General features: G+C 41.3%; 2 protein-coding genes across 4 annotated transcripts in view; one reads left to right on the top strand and one right to left on the bottom strand.

The window, feature by feature from the left end:
• Positions 1-6,820: 6,820 nt before the first annotated feature.
• On the top strand, positions 6,821-15,412 carry kiss1ra (KISS1 receptor a). The gene is made up of 5 exons (XM_086128936.1): positions 6,821-7,112; positions 8,981-9,105; positions 12,342-12,477; positions 12,565-12,803; positions 13,364-15,412. Exons 1-5 carry the CDS (start codon positions 6,821-6,823, stop codon positions 13,742-13,744), a joined length of 1,173 nt encoding a protein of 390 aa, XP_085985062.1. The 3' UTR covers positions 13,745-15,412.
• Positions 9,088-21,670, bottom strand: part of ift22 (intraflagellar transport 22 homolog (Chlamydomonas)) — a 56,556-nt gene continuing 43,973 nt past the window's right edge. For all 3 annotated transcript variants that reach the window (XR_015102813.1, XR_015102814.1, XR_015102815.1), the window contains 2 exons: positions 15,409-15,514; positions 9,088-9,122 (listed from right to left, as the gene is read on the bottom strand). The gene's annotated coding sequence lies outside the window, so the exon portion shown is untranslated. The remainder of the gene's footprint in view (positions 9,123-15,408; positions 15,515-21,670) is intronic.

The raw sequence follows: 21,670 nt of genomic DNA, 5'->3' as shown, positions 1-21,670 counted from the left end.
GGCTTAAGACGATGCACAATTATGCACACTGTGCTTACATATAGGATAAAAACTTGAATTGCATAATGTGAATGCATTGCACATAAAAAAGGTGTCTAGATAAAAGATGAAGAACATTTTTTTAATTGAATGCAAATGTAAAGTGTCCTATACTTTGAGAACCACTGCATGGAGTAGATTCCTCTGTTGATATGTGGCACTCAGGGACGTGGTCCAGTGAGTCTGGAACTGCAGTCAGTAAGAGTGGCAGTTTATGGCCATTCGTTCAGCGCTACTGTCTGCTCCATGCTCCTTGCAAGTGTTCTCAGTTAGCATTTGTGTTTCCCATCCAGTTTGAAAGTGGCCAACTTTAGTTAGCTATTCACTGTATGTCAAATTAAGCACCTAGCCTTTGTCATCTGATCAGCTGTCCTGTTTACCACCCTGCTTTTTTCCGGCATCAACCCCTCATGGAGCCATGCCTGCCTGTCGTATCTCTACTGGAATCTTCCATCATGTTCCTGCTTGCTGTTAAGCCAGGCAGGTATCAACCGGTGGCCAACGCTAGTACTGTACTACTCTGCTACCATGGTGCCTTTGATGGAGCAGACATTCGGACATTAAAGACAACACGAATATATTATTTTTTCTGAGAATAATCGTGAATTAGGTTCCACAGAAAAATTATGAGTCGGAGGTTTCGCAAAAGATGAATTGCGACCTGGCAGGAGTTCACTCTATTGCCTCTAAACCGCTTTTATTGCCTCCATAGAGGGGAATAAGCGTTACATTAATTTAATCAAGTACTGTAATATTATGAGGTACATCATATCAAGTCATGATCATAAAGTTAATGAAACATTCAAGCCCAAGCATACAGAATCAGTGAACATGGATTTTTAAAAGGGCCTTCGATTGAACGCTAATGTAATCCAGTGGCCTTTTTTCGACCATGTCCTCAAGCAGGAACATTTAGAACATTTTAGCCAAATATTATTAGTGACTGACTAAGCCTGTGTTTTTCAAAAATGATTTAGATTTTTGATGCCCTGAGGGCATACAGCTTTAGTGATGGTAGAGTTTACTTTTGTCTTTTAGTTACTGTAGTTTTTCATTTCAGGCAATATCCTAAAGAGAGAAATCAAATTTCTTTGGAGAAGCAGCAATGTAGTGCAGTCCGCGCTAAACTAAGTTCACTTTAAAACCAGTTTCGCTTTAAATGAAAAAAAAAAAAAGAAATATATTTTATACAAAATACAATACCGACAAAATAATTAGCCAGTCATGCTAACGTTCATCGCACACCTTTTAGAAGCACTGTATTGCTAACCAGCTTTCTTGCTACATATTGAATCATGAATAAATAAACAAAATGGCATTGCTAATGATCACCCCCTGTTAATAAAACTGAAAGACGACTTTATTATCAAGAGGCTTGGTACCCGCGGACATGAATAGGAATTCATAAATTAATCTCATGTTCCTTTCATGCTCAAGCACTAGCTTTTAATCAACCCAATCCAGCTGTCATTCACATCATTAGTATTCAGTCACATTCCATAAGAGACTGCTAAATTGCTTCTACAACAAGTACTGGAATTCAACCCAACAGAGACTTCATGCTAGACTGGAAACAAATGCTGTCTCTCTTAGCTGAATAACAGATCTGACAGACGCTAATTAAACAAGATAACTGTTTCATCTTGTCCTAGCCAATTAGCATTACTGGCGATTGACAAGCACTTATTTAAGCCACATTTATCATATCAGAGCCTGCCCAAGGGCATCTACAGTATCATTATAAGAATACAGTTTGATTCAAAATAAGTAGACGGTCAATTAAGCTATGCGATAAGCGACTTTGTCGATTTGTATGCATCCTCATCCCCCCCCGGCTTCTAGCAGGAAACATTTTCATGGAAACAAAGCACGCTGACCTTGCCATGCGAAACCGCAGAGGTTGTTGTATAGTTTGCTAATTACAGGGTGCCTCCAGCCCAAATTCTTAAGACACTCAAGAGTAGCCTTGACCTTGAGCCAATCTGTTTTTACCACCAAACAAATACTGTATGTATTTAATGTGATAAACAATGGAGCTGCCTCGTGATCAAACGATTGTTTACAGTTATTCAGAACAGAGTGTACAAAATTACCCTTCGGCACTGAGGCACATGCTGCTTCACCAAGTCTAAAGACAAAGACATTATTATCAGGTCATAGGTACTAATACTGGCAATTGTCTGTGACTCTGCAAAGTAGTATCTGTGTTGATTTTATAGATGACTTTAATACCACTTAAAACATGAAGCCTAATGTGGACATTTGTAGTGATGGTAGTGATTCAGCCATGCAGACGCTTCGTTAGTTAGGACATCCAAGAGCATTGGCAAAATATTTCTATCTCCTCCCACTTCACATCCAATATGAGATGATATCGACACACGGGACCCTCGGTCTGCCCTAGATTTGACCCTAACCGTAAACCCTAAATTGTAAAAAAAAAAATAATAATAATAATAATAATGTTGCAAAGCATGTGAGAGTCCATGTGAGTGACGCATGCTTCTGCAAACGAATGCGAAGCATTCAAACATTTCCATTAACAAAGGAACACAGCCTAAATACAAATGTCCTCTATTGTGGCGGTGCCATAACCTGCTTACGGCTAACAATGCAGGCGGGAGAACGCAACCCGATGTTTCCATTTCACTTCATCAAGCCCCATTAAACAAGTGTTACCACGCATACCATCGCCGTGTTATTTTCTGCTTTACTTAGCAGGATATTGCATCATGTTTCGGGGCGGATAAGGCTCGGATGTCAAAGGTTTTGTGGATGTATAAACATCACCAAGTTTGTTATGAAATAATGGCAGTCTTTTTTTTTTGTCAGCGTCAGCTCGCGGGTAACTGCGATGTAGCGTTCGCATAAACTTTGAGTCACTTTAACTGGCAAAAGATTTGCGCTCATGGAATGGGCAAACAGAGACTTTCACGCGGACACACTGAAAAAAAAGTACGACAAAGCTTTCATTCATGTCACGTTTGTTTTTTTTCTCCTTGTTTAAATTCCAATAAGACAAAAGAAGACTACACATTGTGTATTTATAAAAAAAACGCGTAACCTTGCCGGATAAAAGTTTGCGAGCTTAATGCTCAACCGATACAATATGCTGTAGATGGGCAATCAAAACTGGTGTAACGCAGAGTCATGATTGATTGCTCTCATGCCACAAAAGACGCGGGGAATTCCCAGTTACATCTTATACTGCAACTGTTTCACCAATAATAAGAGTGAAGTAAACCTCTTTGTGTAATTTACAACCCCCCACACCTCCAATCATGTGTTTAACTCAGTTTGCACACCGTTGCTTATTGAATGCACTCCTTGCGCACTGGTGATTCGGATCAGCGGGCAAGCGAGGGAATATCGATCTTGAACACAGTAGCTCACTGCAGATGCCGGTTTCAGATGTTCCCGCAATTGTTTGCCACAAGCAAGCGAAGCTTTGTATCTCCGTGTTTCGATCGCCTCCATCATTCATTTTGCCCGCCCCCAAGAATGTCGATTGCTCATCAACGAGGGCTCTTTTCTTCACGTAGGCACGTAGGAAAAATTGACTTGAAACCAAATTCATCATCTCTTTTTTTCTTTTTTCTTTTTGGTCTCTTCCTGATGATGCGTCAACTTCATTAACGTGATTTGAACATTGTGATGACAACTACAAGTCAATTACTGGTGTTCAAATGAGGATTTAAGCTGTTTAATTCCTTTCCCCGTATAGGTTTCTTGTCAAACTAAACATAAAACAAAGAGGCATGCTTTAAATTCTGTCATCCTAATGCCAACACATAATAAGAAATGCCATAGATGGGCTAATGCATAGCATCTGGGTGGCGGTGTGACAACACAGGATATTTCAACACAAATGGTGCGACAAATAATATTCATGGACATATATTCTTTATCCTCTGCGAAAAACAACAAATATCACTGCAGCTTAGAATAAAGCTAAAACATTACCAACATTTTTTGTTTTGTTTTTGGGGAGGTTGTAACAAATGAATTCAATGCGGAAAGAGGATTTGAGACACGAGTATTTTGAGTTAGGAGCAATCAATTAAAATCATATCCGAAGGCACCACTGTATTCTTTCTTACCGTCACAAAAGGCAAAAGCAGAAGGAACACAGTTTAAACACCAGTTGTTCAAAATAAAAACCTTCATGGAGAACATGAACCATAACACGTCCATCTTGATTACATTCGTTCAGTCTTTAAGATACATTAGAACGTATCCTTGATCTTCACGTCAGATGTGAAGAAGCTATCGGTGAGACGCAGGCTCAAGCAGATGCTTCATACATAGCGGTTTAAAATTTGGCTCACGACATCATTTCCTTGAGAGTGTATGCCAAGCTTATTAAATAATGGATATAGCCACTCAACCTTCAAATGAAAACAGGGCACACTCAAGCGGCTTCATCAGAAACACACTCAAGAATCTTCAAAGACTTCTATTTGTGTGGATGTGACTTTTAAATCGACGGAATACGTTACTGTACCACAATTTTAATGCGTTTACGTAATCATTAAATATCTTGCAATTAATTGACAGATGTTCAAGTTGCTTTGGTTGGATGAACCAAAAACTACCTTATTGATATCATTGGGACACTGTGATCGATTTGGAGAGATCGCGTGTGCTCACGTGATGGACCACAGCTCCGCTTCCCCACTGAATCCCCCCCCCCCCACCCGACTCCAACTTAGCATTTAAATCCACAGTGTTTGTCAAGACAGCGATGATGAATTGTGATCGTTTTACGCGAACGCCTTCCGATGGCCAAGGTATTTGCAGTCAGCGGCGGTTGGATGCTAATAAATATTTATTTTCTCCTACCTTTGTGCTATAAATGCTCTGGGGTAAGTATGCTTTGATCAGAAGCTCAACTTTGCATCTGTATTCAGCTGTCATTGCCTCGCGCGCGCAAAAGCCAAACGGTCACCTCTAAAAGTCAGCCACTTTCACACCGGCGAACTATCATCAGCGTTCTTAGCTCTCACTGCCACAACTTTATTCGTCTCATTAACTTTTTTTTTTAACCCCCATTACCATCCTATTGCCACTTCCGTACACATACACTCGCTAATTGCCCCTGTCGCTTCCTAAGCGTCACGCTGACGGAGCCTGAAGTTCACTTCCTCATTCTTCAGAATGCTAATGGCTTCTCTAGACAAAGGCACCAAACCAAAGAATAAACACACAGACAAAGCAAAGTAAAGTACAAGATCTCAAGAAACAAACGCATCATGCCACGATCCAAAGAAATTAGAAAAAAAGTTATTGAAATCTATCAGTCCGGAAAAGGTTACAAATTCATTTTCAAGACTCTGAAGCTTTCGCAAACCACTGTCAGGGCCATTTTACACAAATGGTTCTCCATTCTCCAACTGGGAACATTGGCAAACATTCCCAGGAGTGGTCGACCAGCAAAAAAATTACCCAAAGAGTTCGACGACGACTCATCCGGGAGGTTGTGAAAGAACCGAGAACAACACCCGAAGAACTCCAGACTTCCCTGGCCTCAGTTTAGGTCAGTGTTCACGACTCTACCTTAAGAAAGACACTGGCCGAAAATGGCATCCATGGGAGATTTTGTGTTTCATTTATGTCATAAAAATGCAACGTTAGATAATTTTATTCCGCAGAGTATTTTCTGTTCCACATGTCAAAAAAGAATGCAAAAGTGCTTATTGAAAGCTGCTTGTGGTAACTCCCACCTGATAGAACGAGAGGCTCCACTTTACATCCAATTATCTGCTCTACAATAGCGAGTTGCCACTCCAGTGTTCCCAGTGATAACAGCCTTTTTATTACAAGTCAAGCATTGTCTCATTTAACGTGGAAAAACGACACAAGCTTTTGACAAAACTTTTGACATGGCCACTTCTCGATCGCACATGCACACACGCTAAAATGATGGAACAAAAGGTCATGTTATGTAAGAAATATTGAAATAATAGCTCAAGGCTATGACTAAAAATTTTCATCGACGGACATATTGCACCCCCCCCCTCCTCTCCACGCCACTGAAAAACAAAAAGTCAAAATTGCAACAATAACACATTTTTGCAGTATCTTGAGTTCCTGTTAGTCATTTTTTGGGGTGCAAAATTCGAATTAAAAATCAAATGTGATATCCACCCGCTTGTTTACTTATACAGCAATATAAAAACACCAATAACTATTATTATTATTATTATTATTATTATTATTATTATTCTGATTCCAAGTAATAGTATTCATGGAACCGAGTCAGTATACTTTGTATCCTCTTGAAACAAAAGGTGGTCTCATGAATGAATTGTTGCACACAGACGGAATGAGGGAAAACGTTGCTAGGAGACCCCCGCCATCATCTATTTCTCCCTCGATCCTGCAGCACGTGCGTTCAGTCTCAGTGCGCGCGTGCGTGTGTGCCTCCTTTGCTCCTACTATAAAGCCACCATCAGGATGGGCTTTGCCTCAGTGCAGCCGAGGATGCTCTCACTTCATCTCTCCAATGGGTGACGTCTGATTCCCCGCCATCCCCCGCCCCTGCTTACAGATCGAATATGAAGTTTTGAGGAGGCGAGTTACACAAATGGACCGAGCAAGAGGAGCTGACGGAAGAAGCTGCGATTGCCAGTGGAACGAGTTGTGCTCTGTGCAATTAAAATGAGCTCTCTGCAACTTCAATGGCATTTCTGTCCCGTCCCTCACCAGGCATCCCTCCTCCTGACAGCACATTTTTGATTACCATTCATTTTTTTCTCTACTTTTCTCCTTAATCCCAAGAATGCACCCCTATTCTTCCTCGGAGAGGAACTCCACGGAGCTGAGCTTATGGCTGAACAGCTCCGAGGCGAACTTCTCGCGGGGGGTACGCGACTATGGCGAGGGGGAGCAGCGGCAACGGTGGGAGGTGAGCGAGGAGGAGGATGGCGAGCAGCATCCCTTTCTTACCGACGCCTGGCTGGTGCCCCTCTTCTTCTCCCTCATCATGCTGGTGGGCTTGGTGGGCAACTCTTTGGTTATCTACGTCATCTCCAAGCACAGGCAGATGAGGACGGCCACCAACTTTTACATAGGTGAGGAAAAGCACACACACACACACACACACACACACACACACCGCACACAAACAGGAAAAAGGATGCAAGGACACACAAAATCGAATTAACGCTCAGCGAATGGGCAGCAAACGATTATTTGAGTCAGGGTCTGACTACTGGAACAGTGCCATAAACATTTGCTTTACAGATGCCACAAGTATGCTTTGCAAGAAGCATGTGTTGCGATGAAGACATCAACAGCCTTTATTTCACCGCCACTATTTATTAGATACATTTTTTTTTTTTTTTTTTAGTATTTTAAAAAAAAAATTTTAGAGACAGAAAAAAACCCACTTTCTACTACCCAACGTGCTGTTTAAGACCAGAGATGGGCATTCTGTCCCTGGGATGCAACGGTCCATCCGTCTGTCCTGGACGGACGCCCATTTTTGGGACAAAGGACGGAGGACAAGAAGGAAATGGGGTTTCATGGACAGCGGTGACTATAGTGGACATCTTATCATGTTATTAGGTTACAGGGTGCATGAAAGGGTTAATCATCCCTACCCAGGTCCAGTATGTGGTGTCGGGAGGCAAAATAACAAAGGCAGCGTGTTGCCAAACACCGTATTTTCTCCACAGGCTATTTCATCTCAACAGTATTTTTATGGCAACACTACCACCTAATGTACAGTCAGAGAACATAACAAAGTGCCTACGGACACCCATTTCACGAACGATCAAGACAGCTGGTTAAGAAAGCTCCCCTGTGTTGTATGTCTCTTGGGACCCGCCACCAAAGTTGATGACTAGGATTTCTAAAAGTCAAGTTTTTATGATAGTTCTTTTATTTTATCACTGTAACTTATTTTTGCGTTGTGAAATACTCTTGTTGAGTTGCTTATCACTAAGACATTAAAAATATGAAGAAACCGTGATGTCATTTTTTGTTTGATTGATGGCAATATTAAATCGCCTTCATTGCTTTTCTGTCCATGATCTCACTAGGCCAGGAAGAAACTGTTACATTATGTCAGGTGTTGAATAAGAACCCCCCCACCCCACTGCCCGCCATGCATTCCTCCCCTCTCCCCTGCAGTCACTGTGTGTGTGTGCAGAGTGTATGTGGCATGAATTTAATGTAGGAATAACATTACCTCATAGGCCCGGTGGAGAACATTTTAGCATTCAGCAAACAGATTAGAGGGAAGAGCACCACCTGCGCTACCTCTCTGCTACTCTTGTGATTAAATCGGAACATCGGAAGATAGCGTTTGGTACGTCTATTCTGAATACCACATTACCGACAGCTGCAACGGCAGGTTAAAATTGCTTACAGAATGATAAATTGCAGCTGTCACTGCAGATTTTTTATTGTGTAGCGATGAGTGAAAGTTGCACACGGAATCTGAAACCATCTGTCGTTCATCATAAACTAAAGTTCTCATCTTCATTTTTGTTTTGAAAACATTTTCGATGAATTTGGATAATGTGAACGAATGAAGTATTTTTATTACTTCTGTCTTTTTATAAAGTATCATGTGAAAACAAAACCCAAGAATAAAATTGTTATTTGTATTTGTATTCATTCCTTTTAATTGGCATAATAAACAATTCTCACCTGCATGGTAATTATCATTCATTCTTGTTATTTTGCATCTTTGACAATATTTATTAGGATACTTTTTGTAAAAAATTAAAAAAAAATTGCAATTAAAAAAAATCATACATTTTTATGAAAACCTATAAATTAGAATAATAATAAATGAAATTAAATTGTTAATGTTTATTTTCATTATTATTACATTTGTTTTGGCTCACGCATGTTGTTGGTGGTAGTGGTGGGCGTCAAATACATGAAGTAACAAAGTGACTGCATTGTGTCATCTCACCCCTAAATGCAGCAAACCTGGCCGCCACCGACATCATCTTCCTGGTGTGTTGCGTTCCCTTCACGGCCACCCTCTACCCGCTGCCCAGTTGGATTTTTGGCAACTTCATGTGCAAATTTGTGGCCTTCTTGCAGCAGGTAAAAAGACTCCGACACTATTGATGACAAACGCAACAACAAAGATTTGCGCTTCTGGTCAAATATAATGAATGCGTTCTCTCTGCCTTTTATGCGGATGCTCAAAGCGTAAACAGAGCATGTCCAGTGAAGCCTAAAAGCCTGCTTTTAACAACATGCTCACCAAAGTCAGGCAGTGTACGCTATGCTTTCACGGAATCCATCACAGAGTTTAGGTTCTGTTGAAAACATGAGCGCAAAAACGACTGCACTGATTTTCACGACACTTTTTAGACAGAGCTCTCTAAGTGCCAGTGAAGTAGTTCCATAACAGTCTCACCCAAGCAGGCTTTGCGCTCTGCGCTTGGAACAGAAAAAATGATGATTGCGTTCTGAAAATTCCAATTGGTCTAAAATATTGAACAAAAATCCAGACTCTACTGAAATGAAACATAATGCATAAATTGCCTGAGTCACTTTGGGATGTTTTCAGAAAACACACACACACGCACACACACACACACGCACACACGCACACACACACACACACACGCACACACACACACACAATGTGTTTTTTTTATGGTGTGTATGAGTTGTGACAATAAAGAAATGAGGCCATGGCAAAACTGCATACGAGCGTGACATTGCAAATTTAAGCAGAACTCATAGAATCGTAAAACAACAGAACATATTTGAATGTGATTCCAATTATGATTATTTTGTTCAATACAATTGACGACATTGACGGCACAGTGTTTCTGGAAGTAAATATGGTCCGGAGTGTAGGGACCATATCGCCAGACTAGCAAGGCAGGAGGAGGTAGAAATGTTTTGCAGATATGTGACAACGCTCCTCAAGCTCGTCATTTAATGGAAACGTCTACTAAAGAGGATGTCACATCATTGTCACATGTAATAAATGAACCTGAATTACGACCAGCACCTCAAATGTTGAAGCTTTGTGCTTCAAGTGGGATTAAATTAAAGTTAAATATAGAGACAACACTGTTACTCAAAACAAATCTGCAGATTCGCCGACGATATAAATTAGTCTCTTGAGCACTCTGCAGTGTGAATATAGCGTAACACCTCTTCCTGTTGATAGAAGCTGTTTTACTGCAGGAACTCTTGGGCCCTTCCTGAATAATTGAGAAGGTTTGCGTGTATCACCTCGTAGTGTTACAATTCCAAAGGTTCCGTTGTACCCCTGCTCGCGATCCACCAACCATTCATTCAAGCCATTTTCTTGAGGAAAATGCACCATTAGCGAGAGGCCAATGTTTGTTTTGTTTTGTTTGTTTGTTTATTGAACATAAAACATATATACAGTAATAATTTGACAGAAAATAAGGTAGATAAAAAAAGTAAAAAGAAAGAAATCAATCTGTGACATAGGTAGGCAACTTTTCCTGAAATGGACGTTTTAATTGAGCACAATATCATGAGAATATCGCAGGTGCTGACCTAAATTGGAAGAAGTAAAAACGAGGGGGAGGGGGATGTAATATAATAATAGTTGAGGAATATTCCAATATTGAGTTTTCCTTCAGGACATTCTGAACTGTTATATAAGTGAGGGGGGGGGGGGGGGTGTAACTAAGCTGTTGCTGCTGTTAAAAGTAAAACAAACAAAATCACACGACATAACTTAGATGAGCAGGGCAGAAAAGCCCGTGGCAGATGCCCTCAACTACTACTCAGTTTGAGGAAGCATGTGACTTATCCCATGGTTATTCCGATGAGAGAAAAGTGCCTTCGGATACAAGTGACCCAACTGCGACTTCAATTTGAACATTTCTATCAGTTGCCTTCCTCCCACCTGCATTTTTGGGCGCAGTATATTTCAGTAGCAACCTGCGTCATTTAAACCAGTTATCTGCCCCTAGCTGATCAAAATCAACAGGCAGGTTCACTGAGACGGTTAAGTGGATGGAAAGGATAATTATCTGCAAAAAGCATCAGGAGGGGAAAAAAAAAACCATCTTTCATGTCCCAACCCCAAGCGGCTTCTGGCTTGAATAATCCATTTAAAGTTTTAAACCTTAATGCGTTTTGTGATGTCCCAAAAGAACAGAGGAGCTTTTTTTTTGTGCAATTTGAGCTGAAGTAGCCAGCATCATAATTTATGCAGTCGTCAAATTTCTTTTCATTTATTTTTGCACAAGGCGCTGTCTGTCTTATCGGCATCTGACGAGACACATTCTGAGAATATTACATTATATTCTCTCCTTCCAAGCATTAAAAAGCTTATCGTTCATAAAATTAATTGGATTCTATTCGGCTGTGTGGGATGGTTGCCTCGAGGAAATGTGTGTGGGGGGGGGGGGCGCTCATGTGTGCTGTCCTTGTCAAAACTCTGACAATTTTTCTGAAGGGTGCTCATTTGATTGTTATATACTGTATATATATTTTTTATTTATTTTTAATGAATGTGGTTTTGAAAAAACTCCAACTGAATTCCAGCATTATCCACCTGAATTTTCGAAGAAAGATTTGATGGAGCGTGACTTTGAAGTTCTTGGCAACCTGATGATTTGCTGCAAATATTATATTTATCTCTGAGAGAAAAGCGGCAATCATGGGCCCTTGGCAGCAGAAAGAAGGGGAAAAAATGATCAGCCATTTGTTTCATGGTTGGTTTGGGAACAAGCGCATAGGTGTAGAAATCTCAAGTAAAATTGCATTGGCACTTTAAAAGAAACCTTGGAAAATAACCAGCCTGTCACACTTAGAAAGGTGAGGTTTTACTAATCTTCCTCAAGGTCCAAGCAAACTCAAGGTGCTTTTGTTTGGTCTGTTTGACTCCAACTAAGAATTTCATAACGTGAACACGGACGCACGAATGGAACCAAACTGTCGATAAAGAATTCCACTTCAAAATCTACACCATTCGAAAAAGGAGATTTTAGGTGGCATTTTTTTTTTTGTAAATGTCAGAAATAGGGGTACAGTTGAAGTATTTTTCGGGACACTGGACTGCATGAAATGCACGACCGCAGTATGTTGGGTCAGGACAAAGACGACGAGTGACTTTCCCGGCTTCAGAGCTGGAACGATGGCGCGTTTACAACTTTGTCAACTCATTTTGAGCAAAGAAAACCAACTACAGGTACATTATTGGTGCACCCCAAATGTGTTCCACAGAGCTTACGATTGGACTTCGGGCCGGTTCCCGGATAAGTTGTAAAAATCTAATCAAGGATGTCACATCAGAAACCTTTAGAATACCAAATCTGTGTTTTCTATGTTTTTAGGTGACCGTCCAAGCCACCTGCATCACACTGACTGCAATGAGTGGCGATCGCTGCTATATCACAGTCTACCCGTTAAAATCCCTCCGGCACCGCACGCCCAGGGTGGCCATGATTGTCAGCATCTGCATTTGGATCGGTTTGTCTTGACATGAAACCCTACTGCGTTCGACCCCATGTATAAGGTTGAAAACTCGAGGCCGTTGTGTCGTCTGTGGTTGCTCAGGCTCTCTCATCCTGTCTACGCCGATCCTCATGTACCAGCGTATCGAGGAGGGATACTGGTACGGTCCCAGGCAGTACTGCATGGAGAGGTTCCCCTCCAAGACTCACGAGAGGGCCTTCATCCTCTACCAGTTTATCGCCGCCTACCTGCTGCCCGTCCTCACCATTTCCTTCTGCTACAGTATGATGGTGAAGAGGGTCGGCCAACCAACCGTTGAGCCAGGAGACAACAACTACCAGGTATGGGTGAGGTCTCTGGCTTATTTCTGGGTTCATTTTCAGTCATCCAAGTCATGGTGAGAGGCAAATGTTGCAAGGGTAGATGTTTTGGGGGCAAAGTTAGAAAGAGGAGATTGATTGTTTGGAAATTTGACGAGGATGATGAAGTAGATCAGGGGTGGGTAACTACGGTCCTTAGGGGCCCCTATCCTACATGTTTTCGATGTTTCCTTCCTCTACACCTGAATGAAATGATCCGGATTGTTATCAGGCTTCTGCAGAGTAAAGATCCTGAGAGACTGGAAGAGTCACAGAAAGATATAGACGTGGACGTCCTTTGGCGATATCCCAAGCAGATGACCGCCACGTTGTAAACAATGCCCTGAGAAAGCGGATAATGAATGCCACTGAACTCCAGGCACGTTTAAGGCAAACGAGAGGCACCCAAGCAAGCGGACGGACAAAGTGACGGCTAGCTTGCTCACTGCGTAGCGCTGTAAATTTGACGACAGGGGTCATCCTGTTTACGTCGGATTTTAGTTTCTGTGGTGACGAACATGCCGTTACTGTTTCCTACTCAGGTCAACCTCCTGTCTGAGAGAACCATCAGCATCAGAAGCAAGGTCTCCAAGATGGTGGTCGTTATTGTCCTGCTATTTGCCCTGTGCTGGGGTCCCATCCAGATCTTTGTCCTCTTTCAGTCCTTCTATCCTAATTTTCGGGCAACGTATGCCACGTATAAGATCAAGACGTGGGCAAACTGCATGTCTTATGCCAACTCCTCGGTCAACCCCATTGTTTACGGCTTCATGGGCGCCAGTTTCCAGAAGTCTTTCAGGAAGACCTTTCCCTTCCTGTACAGACACAAAGTCAGGGACAGCAGCATGGCCTCCAGGACGGCCAACGCCGAGATCAAGTTTGTCCCGGCGGAGGAAGGCAACAACAATCACGACGCAAATTGAGGGAATTCAAAAAGGACAACCGGCTTCTTTCCAATTGAGAGACAACAGCTCTGAAAGCCAAACCGAACGATGTTATGAATTCAAAGGACACTGAAATCATTTGCGCACTTTGTTTCCCTGCCAATCTCGACAGTGTTGGCCAATCTGGAACTCCACTTGGCAACTTAACGCGGATTCACGGTTGACTTTTTAGATATTAAGGAGATTTTGAAAGTTGGATAACCGGCCCAAATTTAAGCATTTCCCCCTTTCCAGCCAAGGTCATTCTATGCCCAGTTATCAAATCTTGTGTTGTGGGGGAGCCCTGAGTCATTTTCTATCCCTTGATATGCACAGAAAATTGTAAATGTTTCACACATTCAATGTTTACGCTTGTAAAACCTGATACCTTAAGTGTACAATTACACGAGTACATTTTATGGGGGCCGTCGAAGTCTGAATATGTCTTTTGAGCAAGCCATTCTGCTGTGATGTCACAGTCGGGCTAATTTACATTTGCAGTTTCCTCAAACCGGGGGCCAATTTCTTTTGTTGCTAGCGACTGAGGAGCTGGCGGGCTGCTTCGAATTCATTTGAATGTGAAAGCCAAACGCCATGCACAGCTACAGCATTGTATAACTTGATCCATTTCCTCAATCGCAATCACGAGCATACAGTAGTGACAAAAAAAAAAAAAAAAAAAGCTCAACATGACCTAAGTCGGGGACTAGACCGTGCTTATTTGCATGAGACAGGCTAGCCCTCCCCAAAAATAGCTGTTACTCTTAAGAGCGGTGTTTCTGAAACAAACCGAGCTAGGGCACATCTGTGAAACGGATGATAAGAGGAGATAACCTTCATTCGTCCCACAATGTGGTGGGCTGGAAATGCAGAGAAAGATGATGACGATGATGACTCTCTTAAAACAGCACCGAGTGGTGACAAATCATGCAGCGTTTAAAAGCCATTCAAAGCTATTCAACATTCAAGGAAACTACCTATACAGCATGTACATACGCCATAGCAATTACATCATTAAGTCCATTTGCTCCATAAAATTCTGCCTTTACAATAATAACAATGCTTAGTTTGGATTCATTGAACAATGTGGGTTTTTTTTGGGTTTTTTTTGCTTCTACTGTGGTTGTCTAGTTGCGCTGAGTGTCATGGCTCACGACCACGCTTGCAGTATGTTTGACTTTCTGTCTTATGTCCAGCGCTTTAAATATATTCACCTTTGTACAATAAAGACACCCATTTATTCTAACTGTGCTTTTTAAATTTTTTTTTAATGTTTGATATATTTGGACACCTTTTGCCTAGCTAGAAACCATTTCACAGTTTCAAGCAATGCGGCGAGATTCAAACTTGTCTTAATGCTTGACCACCATGCTGCTCAAGGGGCCATCATGTCAGACTGTGCAACGATCGGATGTTGTGTTAGTCCAAATTTCGGGTAAAATCTGCCTTTGTTGGTCATTGTCAGAGCGTTTGTGGCAATCATTTCAATAAAAAGGAGCAGCCTTGACTAAGGATGTGGAGAGAAGATGAAGATGGAGAAGAAGCCTTGGCTAGCCCAAAAAAAACCCCCAAATAATAAAATTAAGTAATTCAAGTTCCCCCTGAAATATTTATCCTGAAATTGCTTTTATGAATAGTTTAAACCGTATATAAAAGAAACACACCTGCAGGTTCGACGAAGCACTTTAGCACTTGTGTTTCTCTTTCGTGTTTGTTGAGCCATACAAACGCACACATGAGTGAATCGATCTGGCACCATGTTTGGGCGACCTAAGCGGGGGAAGGGAGGGGAACACAACAACAATAAAAATAAAATAACAAGTTCGAACAACAATTAACCGCTTGTACGTGCCATTCCGGTTTCAAGGTTGTGCTAGTTAAAAAAGCCGCAGGCAAGCAAGGACACAAACAAGCAAATATATAAATAAACAAACAGCAAAGATCATCATGTGGGGGGTCGAATTCGCTCCAAAGCCGTTGGGACAAAAGCCAGAGGGTTTTCCTTTGTGCGCTACGCTGCTGCGAAATGACTCATCTTTTCATGCTCATTTCTTTTGTGCAGTCACAGTATTCGTGAGTCTGTGAAACCTGCTGGATCATTAAAATATATCCAAAAAACTCAGTGCAAATCATTTTTTAAAAAATGAAAAAGGGTTTGGGTGGCGCTGAATGAGTGCACGAGGATGAATTTAATTGTAACTTTACAATTTTTCTGTCAATCGGGAAGTCAGACAGTGTGAAATATATGCAGTATAATGATATCTAATTATCAAAACCGAAAATAAATATTTTAAAATGTGTGATTCTTTAAAATGTATGCATGCTAGTCACCGTTTTAAAATGATTACTCCTAAGAGAAAAAAAAAAGAAAATATGGCCATCAGGATAAATGTAATTCAATTTCTTTTTTCAAAAACATATTTATTGCAGATTTTTTTTAATGGTCAATTATGAGCCGGAACGTAACACAACATATAAGAAATAAGACATTATTTTTCTGTAAAATATATTTGAAAATTTTGCAACGTGAAAAAGAAAAAAATTAAGAATGAAAGTATTGTTCTTTTATGTAGTAAAATGAAAAATACAACCAGCAGAATAATCATTGAAAAAATATAGAATGTCATTTTGAGACTTTTTAAAAAGGTCTAAATTTAGTATGACACATGTCAGCAGGTTTAAGAAATAAATATGAAATCATACTTGGCGAATAATTAGGTTTTGCTTTATCTTAAATGACAGGTCCAAAGAAGGATCTAAACAACAAATTTCATCAATGATACAATGTTATGGTGGGGACGTAAGCATAATAAATAATGAGACATTATTATAATGCTATAAAAACTCCTATAGACAGTTGAAAAAATACCTATGCATGAAATTGTGTGAATTATTTTTAAATTGAAAGAGTGAAAAAAGATCAATAGAAAGAAATATGTGAAGAAGTAAAAAACACACACATGTTCCCCCCTATCTTTGAAACAAGCCAATTTGACCTTTATCTTAAGAGGAAGGCTCTTGAAGTGTTTTTAAACTTTCCCCGCTGTCGTTCGGGGTCGAATTGTCAGTGGGAGTTGGAATGACTCGACGTCTCCTTGACTTTTCATCAATGTGACTCATCATTTTATTTGCGCCTCCCGTGGGAAATCACACCTGAAGGCGCGACAGTCGGTGTGGAAAATAACCAAATAATGGCGGTTCGCTGTGATTTTCTATTTTGTTTGAAGCCTCCACATTTGCCGGTAAACTGCTTGTTTTTTTTTTTTTAGATGGAAGATCCTCCCAGTCTGCATCGGTTATTATGTTCCCATCAGCCAGCCACTCCGATGATGAGTGCCAAGACGATCGGGGCTTATTTGAGGAGTCGCTTAATAGCATAATTAACGGTCTCTTAAGTCGTCCATTTCCTCAGTCTAGCTCCCAAATGTGCACGCTAAAAGAAAAGACAGCTGACTTAGAGTACCTTGTTAAGACGTGAAATGGCTTTTTTTTTCACCCCCGCAGTTCACATAATAGCCTGATGCAAAAATCACCACACCAAGGGCCCCTAAAGAGGGCGCTATAGAGCTAAAATGCTACCCTCGAATGATCATCAGTCGTTGCTTGACAATGCATTGAATCGCTCGCCTTCGTTTGAGAGCTACCGCACTGCTATGATCAATTCTTTTTTAATTATTTTTTTTTTTAGACATTTGGGTTTCAGATTAAAAGATGAATATGAGACAAAACTTAAGAATTCAAGCTTTTATTTCATAGTGATTACATCGAGACGACTCAGGACAAAGCACCGTTTGTTTGAAGCTGCCCACTATTCAAATGAGCACTTGTATTGAAACAGACATGATGAAATTATCTTAGAGTGGATAACATTAAAAATTTGGTGGCATAATCCACACTTGCTAAAACCCATTTTTCATGAAATGCTTTTCCAGGCCTTTACTGTAGCCTCTCTCAGTTCGTGTTTGTTTCTGGATGTCTCACCAGGCTCTATTGAGTTAAAGTTCTGTAATTGACTTGGCCAGTCTAAGGCCTTCCACTTTTTCGCCTGATGAAGTCCTCTGTTGTGTTGGCAGTTTAAGTTTGGTGATTGTCTTTTTTCATGATGAAGTGCCTCCCAATTAGTTTGGATGCATTTTCTGTATAATAGTTTCGTAGACTTCAGAATTAATTTGACTGCGACCATCATGAGTCTTTTTGCTGATGAGTGGTTTGAATCTTGTATATGGCTTGTATATTTCTTCTATATATACAAGTCCTCTTCGAACAGCGGATTGTGATTGGCAGTCATGTCGTTGACTGCCGGCTTTGCGCGTTTCCTCACAGCTCTCACAATGTTTCTGTCATCAAGTGCTTGATGCTCCCCTTGGCCGACCTGTTCGATGTCTGTTGCTCAGTATGCCAGTGTGTTCTTTCTTTTTCAGGACTTTCCAAATTGTTGTATGTGCTCTGCCCAATGTTTGTGCAACAGCTCTGATCGATTTTTGCCTGTTCTCTCTGCTTCAAAATGGTTTGCTTTTCTCCCATCGATAGCTCTCTGATCGTTTGCTGGAGTGCAAATGCAATTTTCACAGGTGAAACCCAAAGCCGAACTCAAGTATCTAATTTTTAAGCAATCAATCACCCATCCCTCACACGTTCCAATAGTTATGCTCACTTGAAAAGGTGCTCTGTTGTGAGTTGTTTCACAAATCTTGATGTAAATATCATAAAATAAAAGCTGGAATTCTTAACTTTTCAAGACACCCAACCATCAATTCTATTATATTTATAGAGCACTTAAAAAAAGACAACTGCAGTTTTAACAAAGCAGTACACATGAAGAATGAAAATAATTACAGTACTTGTCGCTCATCGCAATGGGCCTGGAACTCCTGTCTCTTCCTCTTTGATTCAGTTGTACAATCTTGGGTTTGGAGGGGCTCTTGAGCAATATCTGCCAACTAGTGGTGAACACTGTTACTGCAACTTGAAACTTATCAGCTCCAGTGAACCTTTTTCGACTCAAAAATTAATCGCTAGCTGACCATCCCTGCTACAGCTTCTCTTATGTGTCAACCGGTTTTTCAAGACTCGATCAACCTCACTTCCCAAACGTTAGACATGTGACATCACATGGGTGGTTAATTCAACACGGCAACAACAGCAACAACAACAAAAGTCACTTTCCTTACAAAGAACTTGGCTGCGGTCTATAAAGGAGTGCATGCCAAATGGAAGTCCCCGAAGCGAGCAGATGGAAAAAGGCATCGCGGGAGCTTCTGTGGTTTGAAAAACAACACTCGAAACGTTGACTTGTAACGCCAACGGGCCTGCCAGAAATCAACGCGTAAATCCTCCTGGCATAAGCCGACACACGTCGACAATTTGATGCCGCTTTAAATCTTGTTTGTGTGTGTCGTTACATCGCATGTCTATAGTTTAATCGTCTCAGCTCCTTGCTGCAGATAAAGAATGTGTAACGGTGAGTACTGTTACGTTAAATGTTTAAATATGTTGCCGCACCATCTGTGGTCAAATAACAGTTGCTTAAAATGTAATGAACGTCTGTCCCATTATGCGTCGGCACGAGCATTAAGGTCATGGACTAAAGGCGAGCTTCTACGTTTTAAATACAGAACGTGTACTTCTCCTAGTTTTATGTTTACTTTGACACTAAACGTCAACAGAGTGGCATTAAAGAGCTCAAAGCCTGTTTTTTGTTGAAATACAACATCGAAACTATCAGGTGTACATGACAGCATTTCCGCACTAGGTCGGCCATACACACACACAAAAATGGTGTGTTGAATTTGATGACTTACAACAATACTCACAGGCATATTTTCTTTATCTTCTAAAAAATCTCACTGACATGACTGCATGAGTTTCGTTGTGACCATTTCCAGATATATATATATCATACCCTTTTACATTTTTATGAAAACATGTTACTATAGCATGCCTTACTCCCCACTTGAATTCATCTGAGAGACTATTTTGGTTTGGCGCTGCTGTTTTGGTTACCAACACAATCCAAAAATGTGCTCGGCCGCACCCAGTTTCAACAAGGACGCTTCTGCTTAACACTATGGTCGACTGGATGTGGTTCACTTGTTTTCGCCACATCGGGGCCTGGCGGGTAAAAATGATTGTCAGAGGCGGCGACAGAGAAGTGGGTGGATAGCGGCGGGGGATACAAAGAGGCCTTTCTCCTCTTATGACGTCACAACACGTGCAGGGAAACCACACCAGGAATGGCGCTACCACCGGCACGAGGGACTTATTTCAAGAAAGTCATTCCAATGCTGCTGGTTTAAAAATAAATGAGTACCTAAACATTGTGCGTGCGGCGTTTTAGAAGTTTGGCTCCTTGATGGAGGGGGGTAGGGGGCTGGGAGGGGGCTTGATCACAGAACCTGCACGGGCCACCGACTTGTAATTTATTGCTAGACTGAGTGCAAGCAATTAAAATGCTGAGCCAAATATAGAGCCACATATTCAGATGCAAGGGATGTATATTCTCTGAGAAAGCTTGTGTGTGTGTGTGTGTGTGTGTGTGTGTGTGTGTGTGTGTGTGTGTGTGTGTGCGCGCGCACGCGTGTGTGTTTCAAACACACTTGATTTGTACCTCAATTTATACAAGGGTGCCCTGGCACCCTCAGCGATTGTAGCTGCACTGAGCCAGGTGGATTGGCGTGGTGTTTTTTCTTTACACACACACACACACACACACACACACACGCACGCATACACACACACACACACACACACACACACACGCATACACACACACACACACACACACACACACATACATACATACATAAATAAAGACGGAGTACCTGTCTCACTGGAGCGTGGCCAACGGGAATCAATTGTGTGTGACGTGCGTGTTGATAAGTTGTTGCTAAGTGTTCCATTGTGCCTCCAATGTGTGATTTATAACCTTAGCTTGCGTGCTTACGTGTGTATGTGTGTATCATAGGACGTACAAACACGATAAGACAAATAACCTCACGATTGCGATTATTCATCATACTTTAAAAGATGGCACAGAAATGAGTTCCTTATACAATATTCCATTCGCTTTTGGTTTTTCAGTTTGGGGTTGATAGATAGCGCGTGCAAGGTGAAAAAGACGTCCTTTACAGGCTTGCCATAACAAAGGTATTGTGTAGGTATTAGTGAGCGCAGGAATGCATACTGCTTTCTTGAAGGGGCATTTTTTTGTTCTCATTTCTCCACATTTATGGGTTCTTTTTTTTATGGTTGTTTTGTTTCCATTGTGATCGTGGAAATTCTATACTGCATTCAACATTTAAAAAAAACATCATGTTACAAAATACTTCCTAAAAAAATAAATAAATTGAAAAGTCATCCATGGCGCTGCTGCAAAAAAAATGAAAGGCAGGTTATACCAATTCACGACGGAAGAAAAGAGAACCAAGTTCGGATCGATGGTCGGAACACCAGATGGGTGGAACGGTCGATGAAAGGAAAGAGGCTGAAAGAAAGAAAGAAGGAAAGAAGAAAGGGGATGAAGGGAGGCAGGAAGGCTGGATGAAGGCGGAAAGTAAACAAGGAGGATGGAGAAAAGGACAGTATGAAAGGAAAGAGGAAGGAGGAGGAAAGTATGAAGGGTAGAGGAAAGGGAGGGTAAAAGGAAGGAGGAGGCAGGAATGGTGGCAGGAAAGAAGGAAGGAAGGCTGGCAGATGGAAGGTCGGACAAACCAAAGAAAGTAGGGAAAAGTGAGTGAGAAAGAAAAATAATGGAGGAAGGACATGTGGGCGAGGGAGGGGTGGGAGAAATGAAGGAGGAATCAAGGGAGGGAGGAAGGAAGGAAGGCATTGTGGATGGGGAAGGAAGCAAGCAAGCAAGGACAGAAGGAAGGAAGTGGGTGCAATGCACAAAAAGAGGTACGAAGGCTGGATTGGGGCATGTAGGCG

Source organism: Hippocampus guttulatus, chromosome 14, assembly GCF_054856545.1.
Source record: "Hippocampus guttulatus isolate MCC_2025c chromosome 14, RoL_Hgut_1.0, whole genome shotgun sequence".
NCBI classification, from domain to species: domain Eukaryota; kingdom Metazoa; phylum Chordata; class Actinopteri; order Syngnathiformes; family Syngnathidae; genus Hippocampus; species Hippocampus guttulatus.
This window is presented reverse-complemented; position numbering and strand designations above follow the sequence as displayed.